Raw genomic sequence first — 15,528 nt, 5'->3', positions numbered from 1 at the left:
AGTGCTGCCACAACAGGTTAAATAATCACCTCCTAACAAGCCTGTTGCTTGGCATATGTTAAGCTGGTATCCGTCAATATGTCTCCACGGTGACTGCCTTTGTACTTTAATACTCACAATTCCTATGTTGGTGCTTGCCTCCATCTGTTCTTTTCCACTGCGTTACTTAAAAAGTAATATAAAAAGCAGTGCCAGACAGGATGATTCAGCCGAGGTCTTGTTCCCAGAGAGCGCTATTAGAACACGGGGAGTCTCAGGAGCAGGGAAAGAAAAGTCTAGTTCACCATGATGCTTCGGAAGCAGGAACGCCATCCTCAAAGGTGCTAGAGACTTGCAACTACTGATTCGGAGAAGAGGCCAAAACTAGCAAAAATTCACAACATTTTGGAAAGACTATGGGGGAAATGTATCAAAACTGAAGTGGTAACAAATTAAAGTGGTTGTACCAAGATGGCACCCCCCTCCTTCTCATTTGTCCTATAAGGGCATATCAACATTATAGAGAAGGGTCCTCCGCTGAGGACTCCTCCTTAGGTCCCAGAACAGAGAGATGTTCGATAATAGAATCTACTGGCGAAACTTCTGCCGTCCTGTTACCAAAGGACAGCCATTCATGTAAACGGCCATCCTGTAATACAAATTTGTGTCAGGGTGGCAGATGCTTCCCTGGATGAGGGCAGCTATTTGTCAGGGGTCCCGAGAGCGAGTGGTGGATTTTTCTTGTGTTCCACTTCACTACACTTTTGCTAATCCTAATAAAAGGGGGTTTCTGATTTTTTTCCCCACAATCCCACCACTCGTGGCATCGTTTTGGCCTGTGGTGTCACGGGTCTACTGGCCACTGTGACACCACGTAAACAGGTTAAATGGGCTTCTAATAGAGCGACCCTGGCCAGTTTCTGGGATGGTCACCGATTATGTCCTATTTCAGAACCTCACATTGGCTGCAGCAGCCACGTGGGTAAATACGCACATTTATATTAATGTTTTTGCTTAGTGAATTATATTGTTAAAAGGGACTATACCACCATTTTTTCTATTCATTAAAACCAGATAGAGCAACATTTTCCATTTTTATAATGTTTTCAGTTTCCGGTTGCAGACTTTTTTTATTCTGTCGCCTGTACATGGCTATGGGGGCGGCCATCTTTCCTGAGCCAGATTTTACAGCAGCTTCATGGGCCATTCACACCATAGGCAGGGGCTAACCCACTGACTTGTATAAGACTGTTCTAGACTAGGTCTATGACCTGTGCAGGGTTATTTTGCAGGGAGGGGAGCAGATAGTCACAGTTATACCTATTGTAAATGGTGGATCCTGTGTGAGGGGTTACCTTTCAGTTACGGAGATGACCGCTGCAAAGCTTTCCCTACGGATCAGGAAGTGAGAGACTAGTAATTGGCTATGTGGTCAGTATGAAAAACCCAGGATTTTCGGATGGTTTTTAAATCTAAATTGGGCTAGAAAATAATTAAGTTTTTATGGCGATTTTGTTTTACATAAAATGTGACTTATGTAATAGGTCATTTTCTAATGAAAACTTCCTTTCAGAACCGAAGATGCCTAAAATAAAGCAGTGATTAGATTTCCATGCAGTATTCCACTTGAAAAAACATGTAGATGGAAACCAAATACTGCAGAAAGAACCCCATTAAATCATCAAATCCAAGAAAACTTGAAGTAACAATGCTTGAGCACCTTTTCTTAGTGCGGTTCCTTCTTTACTGCTCCATCATGCTAGAATTAAGTATTTCAGGATATTCATGGGCTGATTGACAAGTCTTCCCTCCATAGGGAGCAAGCAGTCAATCAGCAGACAGAAGGCAGAGCTAGCCTGCAGCTCATGAATATCCCAGACTACTTCCTCCCAGCCTGATAGAAGCGCTGCTTCTTAAAAAAAATCAATGTTTAAGTTCCTTGGGAAATACTCCACACATACATAAAGCAGCCGGTGCTGAAATCCGTGTGCCGTCGGTATTTAAGGCTGTCCTCAGAGTAGGGCAGAGTAAAGGTGGTGACAGATTCCCTTTGATATCATTATCTTCTGATGCTACAGGCTATAAGAAGCCACTTTTATTATACCCTGACTGGATGATGCATTAATTACAGGACATGACAAGAGAATTATTAAAAAATAATCTGACTCAGCAGGATGTACGTTGGTACAAGTCCAGGAAACAAGAAAGAACTCCTCTGCTGTTAGAAAAACTAAATTAAAGTAAGGAGTAAACCAGGTGCTCGCTACGTAATCCGGTAGACCCAGAGGATAAAGATTCCTGGAGGATGGAAAATTACCTCTGTAATCACTGGTGCTCGATCATAGACCACGGTAAACACTTGTTAACGGCGGCATAATTAGGTCACGGTTTATTAGGAACGGTTCGGGTACAGACTGCTGTTCAAAGCCGGCCAGTTTACAGGAGAAACCAAAAAAATCTGTTATACGATTACTTCTTCTGATTTTATTACAATTTCCTTTATAGCCCTTTAAAGGGGCACTAACTTTTCAGACAACCTAAGGAACTATCTTCACAAGGGTGCTCCCGTGCACTTAGAAGCTGCAGGCTGACAGATCTGCAGACACTGAAAATCTCTGCCTCTCCTGGGAGTGTGTATATACACACACACCCTACATTGGGTTTACTCACCATTTCATAAGAATGTCTGAATTATCCTGGGAGAGTAGAGAGGCAGGTATTCTACCCCCTGCTGATTGGACCACAGACGGTGCAATGCAGCAAAAGAAAGTTGGGGCAAAGAAGTACAGAACAGTGAACTACTGGCAGAATGCTAAGCTTGCTACACGCCCCTGCATGAAAGTGGATTACAAGCAGCAGAACAACGGAAAAATGGGGCGCCAACAGCAGGAAATGAGTGGGTAGTGAAAACCTGGTATATTTTAGAAAACTTACTGAAAACTCAGGTACACTTTAAATTCAAGGAAAGTCAGTCAAGACTTGACTTATTTGATGAGATCACTACCACAGGCATGCCAAGATCCAGTTTTTGGACACGCTTGTTACTTAGAATTGTACTTCATGGACTCATAAATGAAGGGGTGCGTCATATATCTGATGGTCCTTTTACATGAGCCAAATAACTGGCCCAAGCATTCCTCCAAACGCTTGTTCGCCCGACAATAGGACCTTGTAAAGGGACAAAAGATGACTCAGAGGTTCACTTAGATGCCGTTGTTTCAGATGGGAAAAATAGCGCTGTACGTTATTAGTGAAAACGCAGATATGAAGAGAGCCTTATGGTTCTTTTAGCAGACAGATTATGGGCCCGAGTGTTCCTCTGCACACATGTCCGCCCGACAATTGCTGCGTGTAAAGGGACAAATGATCGTCGGCTGATTGGCTTCTTTATATGGATGCAAATTTACATTGTTTTGGGATGTTGGTGTTTATTGGTCTGCAAAAAAAAAAGAAAGAAAAAAACCCAGCAAAACAGATTTTTGTTTTATTTTTTACTATTTTTACACAATACAAGCACATTTGTGTAGAAAAACAATTCATTCTGCGTCATAGCATTCCAAGAATATTGGAACTATGTGAGGTCTTGTTTTTTGCAGGTAGAGTTGTAGTTTTTATCAAAATCATTTCGAGGTACATGTGACTTTTGGACTTTTTTTATTGCTTTTTTTGGGGAGCCAAATAAAAGTAAATTAGCCATTCTGGTATTGCCTCACCATACAAGATAAATACAATATTCTCATTGTCTGAGTGGTTATGAATGCAGTAATACCTATTAGGTGTTGCTTTTTTTATTATTTTATCCATTTAAAATGGGTTTTCGTGGGGAAGAAATACATATTTTTTAAACAAAGGTTTTTTTTCGTTAAATTGGACTTTGACACCATTTTTTAGTCCTTCGAGGGGACTTGAAGATGTGATCGTTCAATTGCTAGGATAATAAACTGCATTTCTTATGTAGTGCATTCTAAGCTTGTGACAGCAGCCTATTAGACTCTGCTGGAAACGGGGTCTAATAGGCCAAGTTACATGGTAAACATGCAGGCCTTTGTCAGGCTTTTGGCTGCCATGAGACCTTGTGATCGCTTTGCAGGAGCCGCCTCTCCTGCTTACATGCTGCAGTTGCTATTGATTAGGGCATGTAAGCAGTTAAACTGATAGTATTGGAGGCTTATCTTCTGCTAACAGTTAGAGCAGGATCCTGGCCGTCAGACGTCAGCCAAGCCACTGCCTTAAAAAGACGTAAGTGCGGGTTTAAAGCCCATTAGTGAGGTCAGTAAAAGGGCCATCACCGAGGGGTTAATCTGCCACCTGACTTTGGAAATAACTTCAAGTTCTGTACTCCTGGAAGTATCCACCCTTTCCTGTATACACGCTCCTGGTATGCTGTGAATTAACTTTTACATTTTTTTGGTTGGTAATCATTTCCATTCTTGGTGGAGAACCTCCCAGAGATGTTTCCAACTAGAGATTGGCTGTTTGAACCATGCGGTGTTTGCAAACTTCTAGAGGGTACTGTGTATACTCATGTGATATAAGAGCTGTATGGAACACAATAAAGACTGCGGAATTATGGGAAGTGTAATTAAAAACTTGGGCAATAACTTGCCATACTCTCCGGATTTAACCAGTTATGTTAATTATTTACTAGTAGAAGCCACAGAAGGTTCGGTTCTAGGGGAGATACATCTATATAAGTGTCTGATGGAGTATGTTGAGAACCATGTACTTCTAGATGAAATGCATGCAGAAGAGCCACAGGGCCCCATAGACAGGGTACAGTTTTGACTTTGTACAGTCACAAAGGCTTCGTTCCAATGCCATAACGTCCTAATCCTGCAGATACAAAATGACATTTTGCAAGATTATGCACTCCCATTGTTACAATGTCCTTTTGGACAAAAGCAAGGTTAAAGGATGTATGCGAGTGGCTAACGCTCTTCTTAATGGATGCAAATCCAAGCAGCTATGCTCCAAAATAGAATATATTCTTCTAAATCAGCAATTCGAGGTCGACTCCATATTAAAGAGTTTGTCTCATGAAGACTACTCAGGACTCATCTCTACAAGCCAGAACATAGGGCTTTCTAGCAGACTCGTACCTTCTGTGTATTACATAGACGGCCATTCATCTCAAAGGATGGCATGTAAAATTACATAGTCAATAGTTTGTATCAATGTGAACCAATAACGGCAGTAAATTAACCACTTTGTGTCACACATATATGACTAGGATCAGGAATGCTATCTTTTCTCCTTAGGGAGAGCATCTAGAAGGTGAGCGAGGAGACTTATAAGGCCATTCATGCTCCTCTGGGTAATATGCAAATAAGGAAGATAGAACACATATGACGTGACTATACACGTTTTAACTGTGCATACCCTATTTAGTTAGCCTGTATATAGCCAACCAAATTCTATGGCTCGGGAGCCAAACCTGCTTCATACACGGCACCTGCAACAGGCATGATCAAAGAAAACGCTAATTGTGGCTCTTAACCCTTTAAAACACTGCTGTCAGTTCTAATAGTGGCATTTAAATGTTCCAATCTGGACTTGAATGTCTCAAAGCGTTAAGTCATGGTGACAGCATTTTAAAATGTTTTTTTTTTATTGATTACGGTAATTTAAAAAAAATAAAAGTAAAAGTATTATTATAATGTAACTATATACTGACTCACAGAATAAAGACAACATATAAAATTTTTACTGTACCATGAATGCTGTTATAAAAAAAAAAAGGTGCAATTGTGAAGGGGTTTTCTAGCTTCACCCCACTAAATGGTACCATTGAAAAAATACAACTCGTCCCGCAAAAAAACAAAAAAAAACAAAAAAAAAACAGTTATGATTTTTTGGAATATGGGAATGCCAGAATTGCAGAATGTGACCTGGACACAAGCATATCAATGACCCTTGGTTATAAAAGGGTTAGAGCAAGATCTCCCTTTCCAACTATGCTTTTGCTCCGACCATGGGTGCAAGCATACCGGAAAATTTGAACTTTCAAAAAGGCTGCCGCGGCATGTGAACGTAGTAAAGCGGTCCGGTGGCAGGGGTGTATCGTCAATGCTAGCTGCATGTGAGGCCACAAAGTCCGCGCATCTACCCTTCTCTGACGTAGATGATATAGTAAATGTCATCCACGCATCGCTATGATATCTCGCGCTGTACCATGAGATCAGATACTGGCGCATGCCCGAATAAACTGTGCCTTCTCAGGGCAGAATTGTGGGGGTCATCTGCCCATGTGTTCATTTCCCAGGAGATAGATTTCACAGCGATGCGTGGATAGATGCTACATTAATCTACCACCATAATTGGCTGACATTGATAAAAACTGCTGAGTCAATGCCAAGCTGGTTGCGGCTTCCAGTGACAATACTAAATAAACATGAAACGTTTAGTGCCCTGTTAGCCAGTAGAGCAAAGTGTGAATGTTCTCAGTACGAGAAACCAAGTAATCTTGTAGATAGGATACCTTTTAATGGCTAACAAAAACACATGACGTTATAGCGAGCTTTCAGACCTCTCAGGGTCCTTCCTCAGGGCGGATGGAACAAATCTAAAGACGTATTTAATATATATACACATGATCACATGGGAGGGTAATTTGCACTAAATAAATACCAGAGACAGAGGGTAAGAGGGCACAAACATGTGGGGATTAATAGCATTTAGATAAATACCAGGGAGGGATGAGCATAACAGTAAATAATTAGTCCAGTGATGAGGAATATGAAAGTTTATAGTCTCTAAATTGATGTTAGAGGATGCAATAAAATCATGTACTAAAGCTATCATATCTACAAGATTTAGTTACTCTTACTGAAGAACAATCACACTAAATAAACATCAGCACTGGGAAAGCAACCAGAGAATAGGGATTAAAAAAATAAGGGTGAGGAAATGGGACTGAGGTTTGGGGGATAAGGATAGGAGTACATGGCATACCATGCGCCTCTTAGTCTGTGGCAGGCACTAACATATGGTGTTGCTGTGGCCACAGTTTTCCTCTTTTGATGATGGAACAGAGACTGATAAGTTTGATATTCGATGGATAGATATGCACATACTGCAAGGAATGCCCATAGACAAAATTTCTGCCAGTACAGAATTTAATCTGTCGATGTAATCAGCCAGTCAATTTCTCGCCAGGCCCACTAGGCTTTTGCTCATCTGCATTTTCAGTTTTTTTTCATGCGCACATCACATTTTTAAACTGCACAGGATTAAGAAGTTAAGTTTATGGATTTTTACAGTGTAAACAAAAGAGGTTTTTTTCTGTGGATGCAGCTTTTTAACAAATAAATTCAATTTCCATTTTGAGCCTGATTTCCCATGCAGGAAGCAGCAGATATTTCTGACATCGCAAATAAAAGCGTAGGCTGTCAAGGCGAATCAAGGTGATAGAAAAGTAAGAAGTTCTCCGCTGCGGGAAAACTTTGGCACTCCGATACATTTAACAATATATATCATCCTGACCTACAGTCTATATATGTCATCCAGCTGCTGACAGTGAGTAATCATAGAAATTAGATTAACTATATGGTATTGGTATATATATATATATATATATATATATATATATATATATATATATTTTTTTTTTTTTTATTTTTTTTTTATTATTATTTTTTTATATATTACAGGAACAGTGTGCTGCTTCAAGCGTCTCACCATATCAGTCTTTCCACTGATCACTTTCTATGTAACCTAACTTTGTAAAAGCAGATGGAGGCCAGCGGGACTCGACAGTAAACTTCACAGTGGGAAGAATGTGTATAATTTATCCCACTGATTTTAAAGCTAATAAGACTCAAGCTGCCCATTCACAATACAGTGTATGGAGGAGACAAGAGCCCCTCCCCCCTTATAATTTGCTTAGAGCCAATTTTGTATTTCCCCTGTGTAGGTAAGGCTTCCATACAAGCCGCAGACCTCTGCTGATTACCAGGCGCTACGTAGACCTCTCAACTGAAACAATGGCAAGTCCCACCGATGCCCAGAAACTAGAAGAGACCCGCATCATGTATGGGCACCCTTAGGCTATCTTGACCAGGGCAGGAATTTGCTGCGGAGTGTTTGCAGCGGACATTCCACAGCAAATCCGCAGTGCAAATTCTGGTGCACATCTCGACACAGATTTTGGTTTGGAATTTACCCCCTTATTAGAAAAGAGGGAATCCGCACCAAAAATTCAGTGCTAGAAATGGACATGCGGCGGATTTAGAATCTGCAATGCTTGTCGATATTCGCACAGGTTTTGTTCACATTTTGATTTTCGACACGTTTGGATGAGATTTAGAAAATGTCTTCTGCTTTGCAGCTACTGTAAATGCCACAGATTTTCCATGCCTAGGGTCCGCACGGAAAATCCACTGGCACATGTGGTTACTGCATCATGGCACCCTACCCTTAGAAAATGAAACCTGAACACTGATTGATTGCTATGAAACAAGAAGATCCATTTCCACACACACAAGGTCCATGGTGCACCAAACTACACCTTCTACCTCAAGCCACTTCAATTGTCCATATAGGGAAGCCCTTGTAGGCCGTATTCAGACTGATGCGATAGAATGGAATACAATCCATTAAGAAGCTCTATCTGTTCAGTCATGCCCGACTCTTGGATACTCTATAGGCCGGTCCTCTCCATGCTTCTCTATTCTCTACGTCTGCTTTCAATCACCTGACATCCATTTCCATGTCCTTCTTGATGGTGTCCAGCCAACGGGACCTCCCTGTTTCCTTTTACCACTGACCATTTCAAGTAGCATCTTTTTTTCCAGTGAATTCGCCCCTTAGCACATGTCCAAAGTCAGTCAGTCTCTGTCTTATGATCTTGCCTTCCAGGGACTCCTCTGGGTTGATACAGTCCAGGACAGCTTTGTTGCTGACCATAGCTGTCTGGGGGGGTTCATAAAAGTTCTCTACAACAGCACAGCTCGAAAGCGTCAATCCAGTTGGTACAAACTCTGCTGCACCCCGACAGAACCCTATCCCGGTCTTGGCACTACACGTGTGCCTTCCATAAAGAGCCATAATGCATACCTAAGATTACAACATTGAAGGGGTTCTCCAGAGGAAAATAAAAACAGAAAAACGCTTTAATAATATGAAAAACAACAAAAAAACAAGAAGAATAATTTAAAAAAATGTAAAAGAAGGTATACTCCCCTCACTGGATCCCCCATTACTCTCGACAATGTCCTAACATCAGGGACATGTGCTTACTGAATTTATTCCCTGCCAAAGCGAGCCAGTGATTGGCTGCAGTGATCATATGTCCCTCTTGTTGGGACGTCCTTACGGCAACAGGAAGCGGCGAAGGACCAGGTACTAGCAAAACCAAAGTATCCAGGAATCAGGAGAACAGGCCTTTTCTTTTGGGGGGGGGGGGGTTACACTTTCCATCCTTTTTCTCTGGACAAGCACTTCCAAAAGGGTTGGTTTATTTCCAGAAACAGTGCCACTCCTGTCCATTGGTTATGTCCAGTACTGCAGTCCCCCCACTTGAAGGCAAAAACCTTTTATCACTGGACACAGTACATCTGACAAGCCATATAAGTCTACAAGGGTTGAATCAATGATAACTGCATTCTATCCTGGTCTGCAGGGTATTCATTTATTGGCAGTTTACTGTACAGCGTGTACAAACCATGAACAAGCAGAAACTTATAGGGGCTGGACCTGAAAAACTTGCTGATCGTTGGGGTGGGGGGGTGGGGTCTCGGTACTCGCTTGGGTATTTCCGTCACTCCCATTGAAATGAATGGAGCGCTGACCGCGCATGCTCATCTAGTGCACCGTTCAGAGTGACATCACTGCTGGAGAAGAAGCGACCCCCGCAGTGACAGGACGATGGGACACATGGGATCGGTAGAGGTCTCAGCGGCGAGAATCCCACCAATCAGCAAGTTATCCTCTACCCACCTGTTATACCCCTTTAAAGTTAGTGATGATAGAATAAACTTGAGTATTTTGGGAGCAGATTTTGGAGGTATACTGCGCTTTCTCTGGGCCACGGGTACTAAACACAGTTAAGGAGGGGTTTCTTCCATATCCTTGCAGTTGTGAGAATGGTAATCCCTAGGTGCTGGAGATGAAGTTCAGCACCTTCATGGTGCGAATGGCTCACAGAATGCAGATGGAGGAACTCCTAGTGGAAAGGCATTAGACGCATTTATATCACTTTAGTATGCGTGGAAAGAATCTGTGGAAACACCCGGATTTCACCATCTGATGCGTTAGCGCTTCTGAGTATTACACGACATAATGGCGGGGCGGGGACTTTCATGCCGCTGGCTCCTTCACCTCCTCTCTCCTACACCTTCCCAATACTTCTTGCCCCCATTGTCTCTCTGTCACCCCTTTGTTTCCTCCTATTTTCTTTTGTCCTTTCTCTAGTTTTGTTTAACCCCTCAGTGACAGCAAATACGCCTTTTTACTGAACTCACTAATTGTCTTTAAACTTGCACCCACATCTTTTTAAGGTAGTGGCTTGGTTGACTACTGACAGCCAGGCTCCTGCTCTAACCAGCAAAAGAGGAGAAACCTCACTCCTGACATGTCACAATCAATAGCAACTGCAGCATGTAAGCAGATGACATGGGGAAGAGGCTACCTACCGGCACCCACAGTGTGATGGCAAGGTACTAAGGGGTTCCCATGACAGTCGGAATCCTGATAAAGGCTCTGGCTCTAACGGCCAAATGCATATGGAGAAACCTCAGACCCTGGCCGCACTAAATATCAACTGCAGCATGTAAGCAGATAATAGGGGAATACTTCTGTCACCCATCGACACCCCACAGTATAATTCAAAAATACCAATGACAGCCGGAAGCCTGACAAAGGCCTCCATGTTTGCTATGTAACTCAGCCTATTAGGCTCCGCCTCTGGTAGAGCCTAATAGGCTGCTGTCATAGCTTAGTAAAATGCACTACATAAGTAATGCAGTGTACTATCCTAATCATCGAATGATTGCATCTTCAAGTCGCTTTCAATAAGTGTAAAAGAAAATTCAATAAGATTACATTTAAGGGAAGGAAATCCAGTTAAAAAAAAAAAATAAACATTTTCTTCTCACAAAAACCCTTTTTAAAATAGATAAAATACTAAAATAATTTGGAAAAGCAACACACATTAGGTATTACGGCATTCACAACAACCCAAACTGATAATATTATGTTATTTATCACACACGGTGAACCTCGTAAAAAGAATTTTCAGAAATAATGCCAGAATTTCTATTTTTCTTTTGTTCTCCTTGCCAAAAAACACAATAGAAAGCAATCTAAAGGTCATATATACTTCAAAACGGTACCAATAAAAACTGCAACTCTTCCCACAAAAAACAAGCCCTCAAATAGCTCAGTTACTGGTAAAATAAAAATGTTATGGGTCTAACAATGTGGCCATACGGATTCAAATTGCTCTTCTTAAAAAACGTGGTTTTATTGTGCAAAAGTAATAAAAATAGAAACACTCCTATAAACTTGGTATTGCAGCGATCGTGCCGGTCCAGATGAGAAAACTATCATGTTACTTTTACCTAATGGTGAACGCCGTAAACATTCCACCCCCCCAGCCCCCTCCCAAAAGTCCACATGGAAAATCTGTGGCAAATCCGCCCCGTGTCGGCATATCCTAAGGGTGGTTTTACACAGGACGGCCATCATCCGAATAATCACGCCAAACCACAAATGCAAACAGTTGTTCTGTGTAAACACATCCACCAACAGGGCGACCAGTGAGAATTCGTTGCTTTGTATGCTCACCTAAAAGATAGTTGCCGTTGACCAAAGGTAGTCTGGTATAAAAGTCACAGTTGTTCGTATTTGAACAACCTGCGAATGTATTTGCATGGAGATCCCATCTAAAGGTGATATCTTGGCGAACAACTAATGAATCATAACTGCTCTGTGTAAAAGCTTCCAAACAATTGTCCTTTGTACAATCCAGTGACTTGTCTCAGTGTAGGGTAGCCTAAACCACCATGAGTCTTCTCATGGTCATTGGGTCGTAACTCCATGGTTCTTTGTAATGAAAGCCACCTACCACTGCAAACATAAAACTGCCCCATGTGGCTATAGGTATAAACAGCTTCCTTTTTTTGGCACTTTCCATGTGACCTCCTTTACTATTTTCTTTAACTTAACTTTTGGGTTTTCTCCTCCCCCCACCCCCCCTCAACCAGTTGCAGCAACTACAAAAAGTTGCCACAACCCTTAATTTTTTTTTCTTTATTTGCAATTCTAGAAAAAGATAATGTGGGTGTTAAATGTTCATCTAACTCTCAATCTTAAAATCCACCTAAAGCAAATACTTCCCTCCCAGAGCCTTGTTTAAATACAACTGATTGATGAGCTTACAAAAGGTGTATTTTTTTCTCACTTGCTTCATCTGCCTGTCTTCTACACGCAAATGCTTTGTAAGGGCAATTTATGAGAGAATGCCAGGAGTACAAAAACAACATAAAACAAAAATAAAGGTAAAAAGGAAATAGAAAAGTAAAATGAATATGAGATTAATAAATGAAATCTTCGGATCTGAATGCAATTTGAGTAAGAAGTACAATTCTAGACAAAGAACTAAACAATTCTAATACCAAACGAGGACAAAAGCCAAAAACACACAAAAAACACGTACAAGAAACGAAGTATAAATCTATATAAAAACCAAAAACAAGTATAATTCTAGATTTAAAAAAACAAGCCTATACACAATCATCTATTATGGTCTTCAAAGTTAGCGCTGAAACGTACCTAGAGGCCTCCACCTCGGCCGGTTCAGGTGATGGACTTGGAAATTAGCCTCATGGTCCTCGTCAATAGTTTGTCCAAAAGACAGCAGGCTCACCCTTCTCATCCTCAGAAGCCGAGGAGCATTTTCACGCATGGTGCCTCCTATGTCCAAGACCACCTCACCGGCAACAGAGGAGGGTACAACCCTTTTTAAAAACTCCATATTCCATCACATCCCTGACAGCTAATGCACAAGTCTCCAGACACGGCGAGGTGTATACAGCAGCTTCCTTGAAATAACATTAAGGTGGACTCGCCAGTCTTGCTTTGCATAGTGATGTCATTACTAAACCTGGGTGGTGCCAGCCGTGAACAGGTCAATAACCAGCTGCTATGAAGCAGATCCTCAACACTATTTACTGTACAAACTGATAAAACCACAATATAACACCCTCATAAAATAAGCACAACTTGCAACTATGACTTCATTAAGTATAGTCACTATACTGTACATAGGAACCACATTAGAAACTTGCATAGGGCAAAGTGCCAAATGAATTTCTTATTAACTGGAGTTAGATAAATCCACCAAGGAAGGCAGCGAGAAGGGAGGAGTCATAGTCTGTAGCAGAAGATAAGTCTTATCTGCTACACAGGGCTACATGGGCTGAGAACACCCGTAGGTATACAGCTCCCTCTAAGGCCTTAAAGCATGAGGAAGCAAAAAGAATGGCAACTGAGAATGTGTTCCATCAAACCACTCCGATAAATCATGCCTAGACTGAAGACTGTTCATTAGTAGCGAAGAATGTGGTTTACTCATGGCTACTACGTCAGAGAGTAGGTATGAGATATTGATCGCTCGTTAGGACGCAACAAAATATCAGTAGCTCCAAAGAGGGGGGAAAAAAGTAATAAGAAGGTATGTTGATTGCAAAAGGTGAAATGTTGTCCGACGATTAGGATGAATGCAAATTGGTCAAAACAGACAGACGCACTTTAGTGGTTCGTTTTTGTGGTTTCTTCTAAACTTTTCTAAATTTTTCAAAAATTCTCCTTTTTGTTTTTTTCACCCTCACTTTTCAAGAGCTTTAACTCATTTTCTTCTGTTAACAAAACAGGCGTGCTTTTTGCGGGACGAGGAATATACAGAATTTTTTTTAGTAGTAATATTTAATATACCATATAATAACTTAGAAAACTTTTTAATGTGGGGTGAAAAGGAAAAAAAAACAAAAAAACACACATTAGCATACTTTTTTGGATTCTGCTTCTTAGATGCACACAGTGCAGTAAAAAAGTTCCGTTTATTCTGTGGGTTGGTACAAATGTAGCAAAAAAAAAAAGTTTATATAGTTTATGTATTACATTTTAAAAATAAGAACCTTTAAAAAAAAAAAATTTTTTTTTAAAAGCCTTCTGTTACCAAATTCTGAAACCCACAACGTATTTTTCCAGTTGCGTGGGGGGGGTTATTTTTGCAGGTTGCCCAGTAGTTTTTAATTGGTTGCATTTTGGGGTGCACACAACTTTTTGATTGCTTTTTGTTCCTTTTTTATTTTTTTAAATTTTTTTTAAAGGAGGGATGGTGTCCAAAAAAAAAGCGCAATTCTGAGGTTTTTTTTACTTCTTACAACTGTATGTTTTGTTAGGTCGGACTTTTATGGAGGCGGCGATACCAGTTATGTTTACCTTTTATTTTTTATATGAGAAACGCACAGAAGGGTTTTACTTCTCATATTCTTTTTGCTCAGTACACCCTCCTCAGTGGCGATTCTTCTATGGCCGCTGAAGCTTGCGAGTGGCTGAGCCGTCACATGCACAATGAATGGCACGTGACTACCCACTGCTGTTAATGGGTTCTATGCAGTGGGCGCCAAGGCTGCAACACTGGCCGGAGAGACGCCGGGATAGGAGAGTTTTCCATTTTTATTTATTTTAAAGGGGTTGTCCCGCGGCAGCAAGTGGGGTTATACACTTCTGTATGGCCATATTAATGCACTTTGTAATATACATCGTGCATTAAATATGAGCCATACAGAAGTTATTCACTTACCTGCTCCGTTGCTGGCGTCCCCGTCGCCATGGATCCGTCTAATTCTGATGTCTTCTTGCTTTTTTAGACGCGCTAGCGCTGTGCGGTCTTCTTCCTGGTGAATGGGGCCGCTCGTGCCGGAGAGCTGGTCCTCGTAGCTCCGCTCCGTCACGTGTGCCGATTCCAGCCAATCAGGAGGCTGGAATCGGCAATGGAGCGCACAGAGCCGACTGTGCACCATGGGAGAAGACCCACGGTGCATCGTGGGTGAAGATCCTGGCGCCCATCTTGGTGAAGGAAGAAGAAGGAAGACGTCGCAGAGCGAGGATTCGGGTACGTAATAAAAATTTTTTTTTAACACATCCTTTGGGGTTGTCCTGCGCCGAACGGGGGGCCTATGGAAAAAAAAAAAACCCCGTTTCGGCGCGAGACAACCCCTTTAAGCCGTTTTAACTTTATTTTTTAAGTTCCGTTTTAAGATCACCTACAGACAGGCGAGCGCAGTGTCGAGCCGTGAAACTTGTCTAGATATCACACTAGGGAACATGCAATTTACCCGTGGATGCGATGTGAGTTTAACAAGCGACAGAGGATCAGAAGTGGGAAACCTTGCATTGCACTTGCATGCGAGAACCACGTGAGGCATTAAAGGTCCCAATGAACGATGTGTTCCGAGGCGCGCAACAAGTTACAGCATGCCACGATTATAGGACTCATGTATATGACTCCATTCAACAGTATGGAGATCACATTCGCACAAGATT

General features: G+C 41.6%; 1 protein-coding gene across 5 annotated transcripts in view; it reads right to left on the bottom strand.

The window, feature by feature from the left end:
- The window catches only part of FRYL (FRY like transcription coactivator), a 285,628-nt gene that overhangs the window by 204,317 nt on the left and 65,783 nt on the right, over positions 1-15,528 (bottom strand). For 2 of the 5 annotated variants that reach the window (XM_066573096.1, XM_066573098.1), the window contains exon 1: positions 12,751-13,021. The exons of 1 other annotated variant lie outside the window; for it this stretch is intronic. In XM_066573096.1, coding sequence (XP_066429193.1) covers positions 12,751-12,952 — 202 coding nt within the window. In that variant the 5' untranslated portion in view covers positions 12,953-13,021. Of the gene's footprint in view, positions 1-12,750; positions 13,022-15,528 lie in introns of those variants that run through there. 2 more of the 5 variants (XM_066573097.1, XM_066573100.1) reach the window with 1 other exon arrangement.

The sequence above is a fragment of the Eleutherodactylus coqui genome, chromosome 7, assembly GCF_035609145.1.
Source record: "Eleutherodactylus coqui strain aEleCoq1 chromosome 7, aEleCoq1.hap1, whole genome shotgun sequence".
NCBI lineage: Eukaryota > Metazoa > Chordata > Amphibia > Anura > Eleutherodactylidae > Eleutherodactylus > Eleutherodactylus coqui.
Note: the sequence above shows the minus strand (reverse complement) of the source record. Positions and strands in the feature narration are given on the sequence as shown.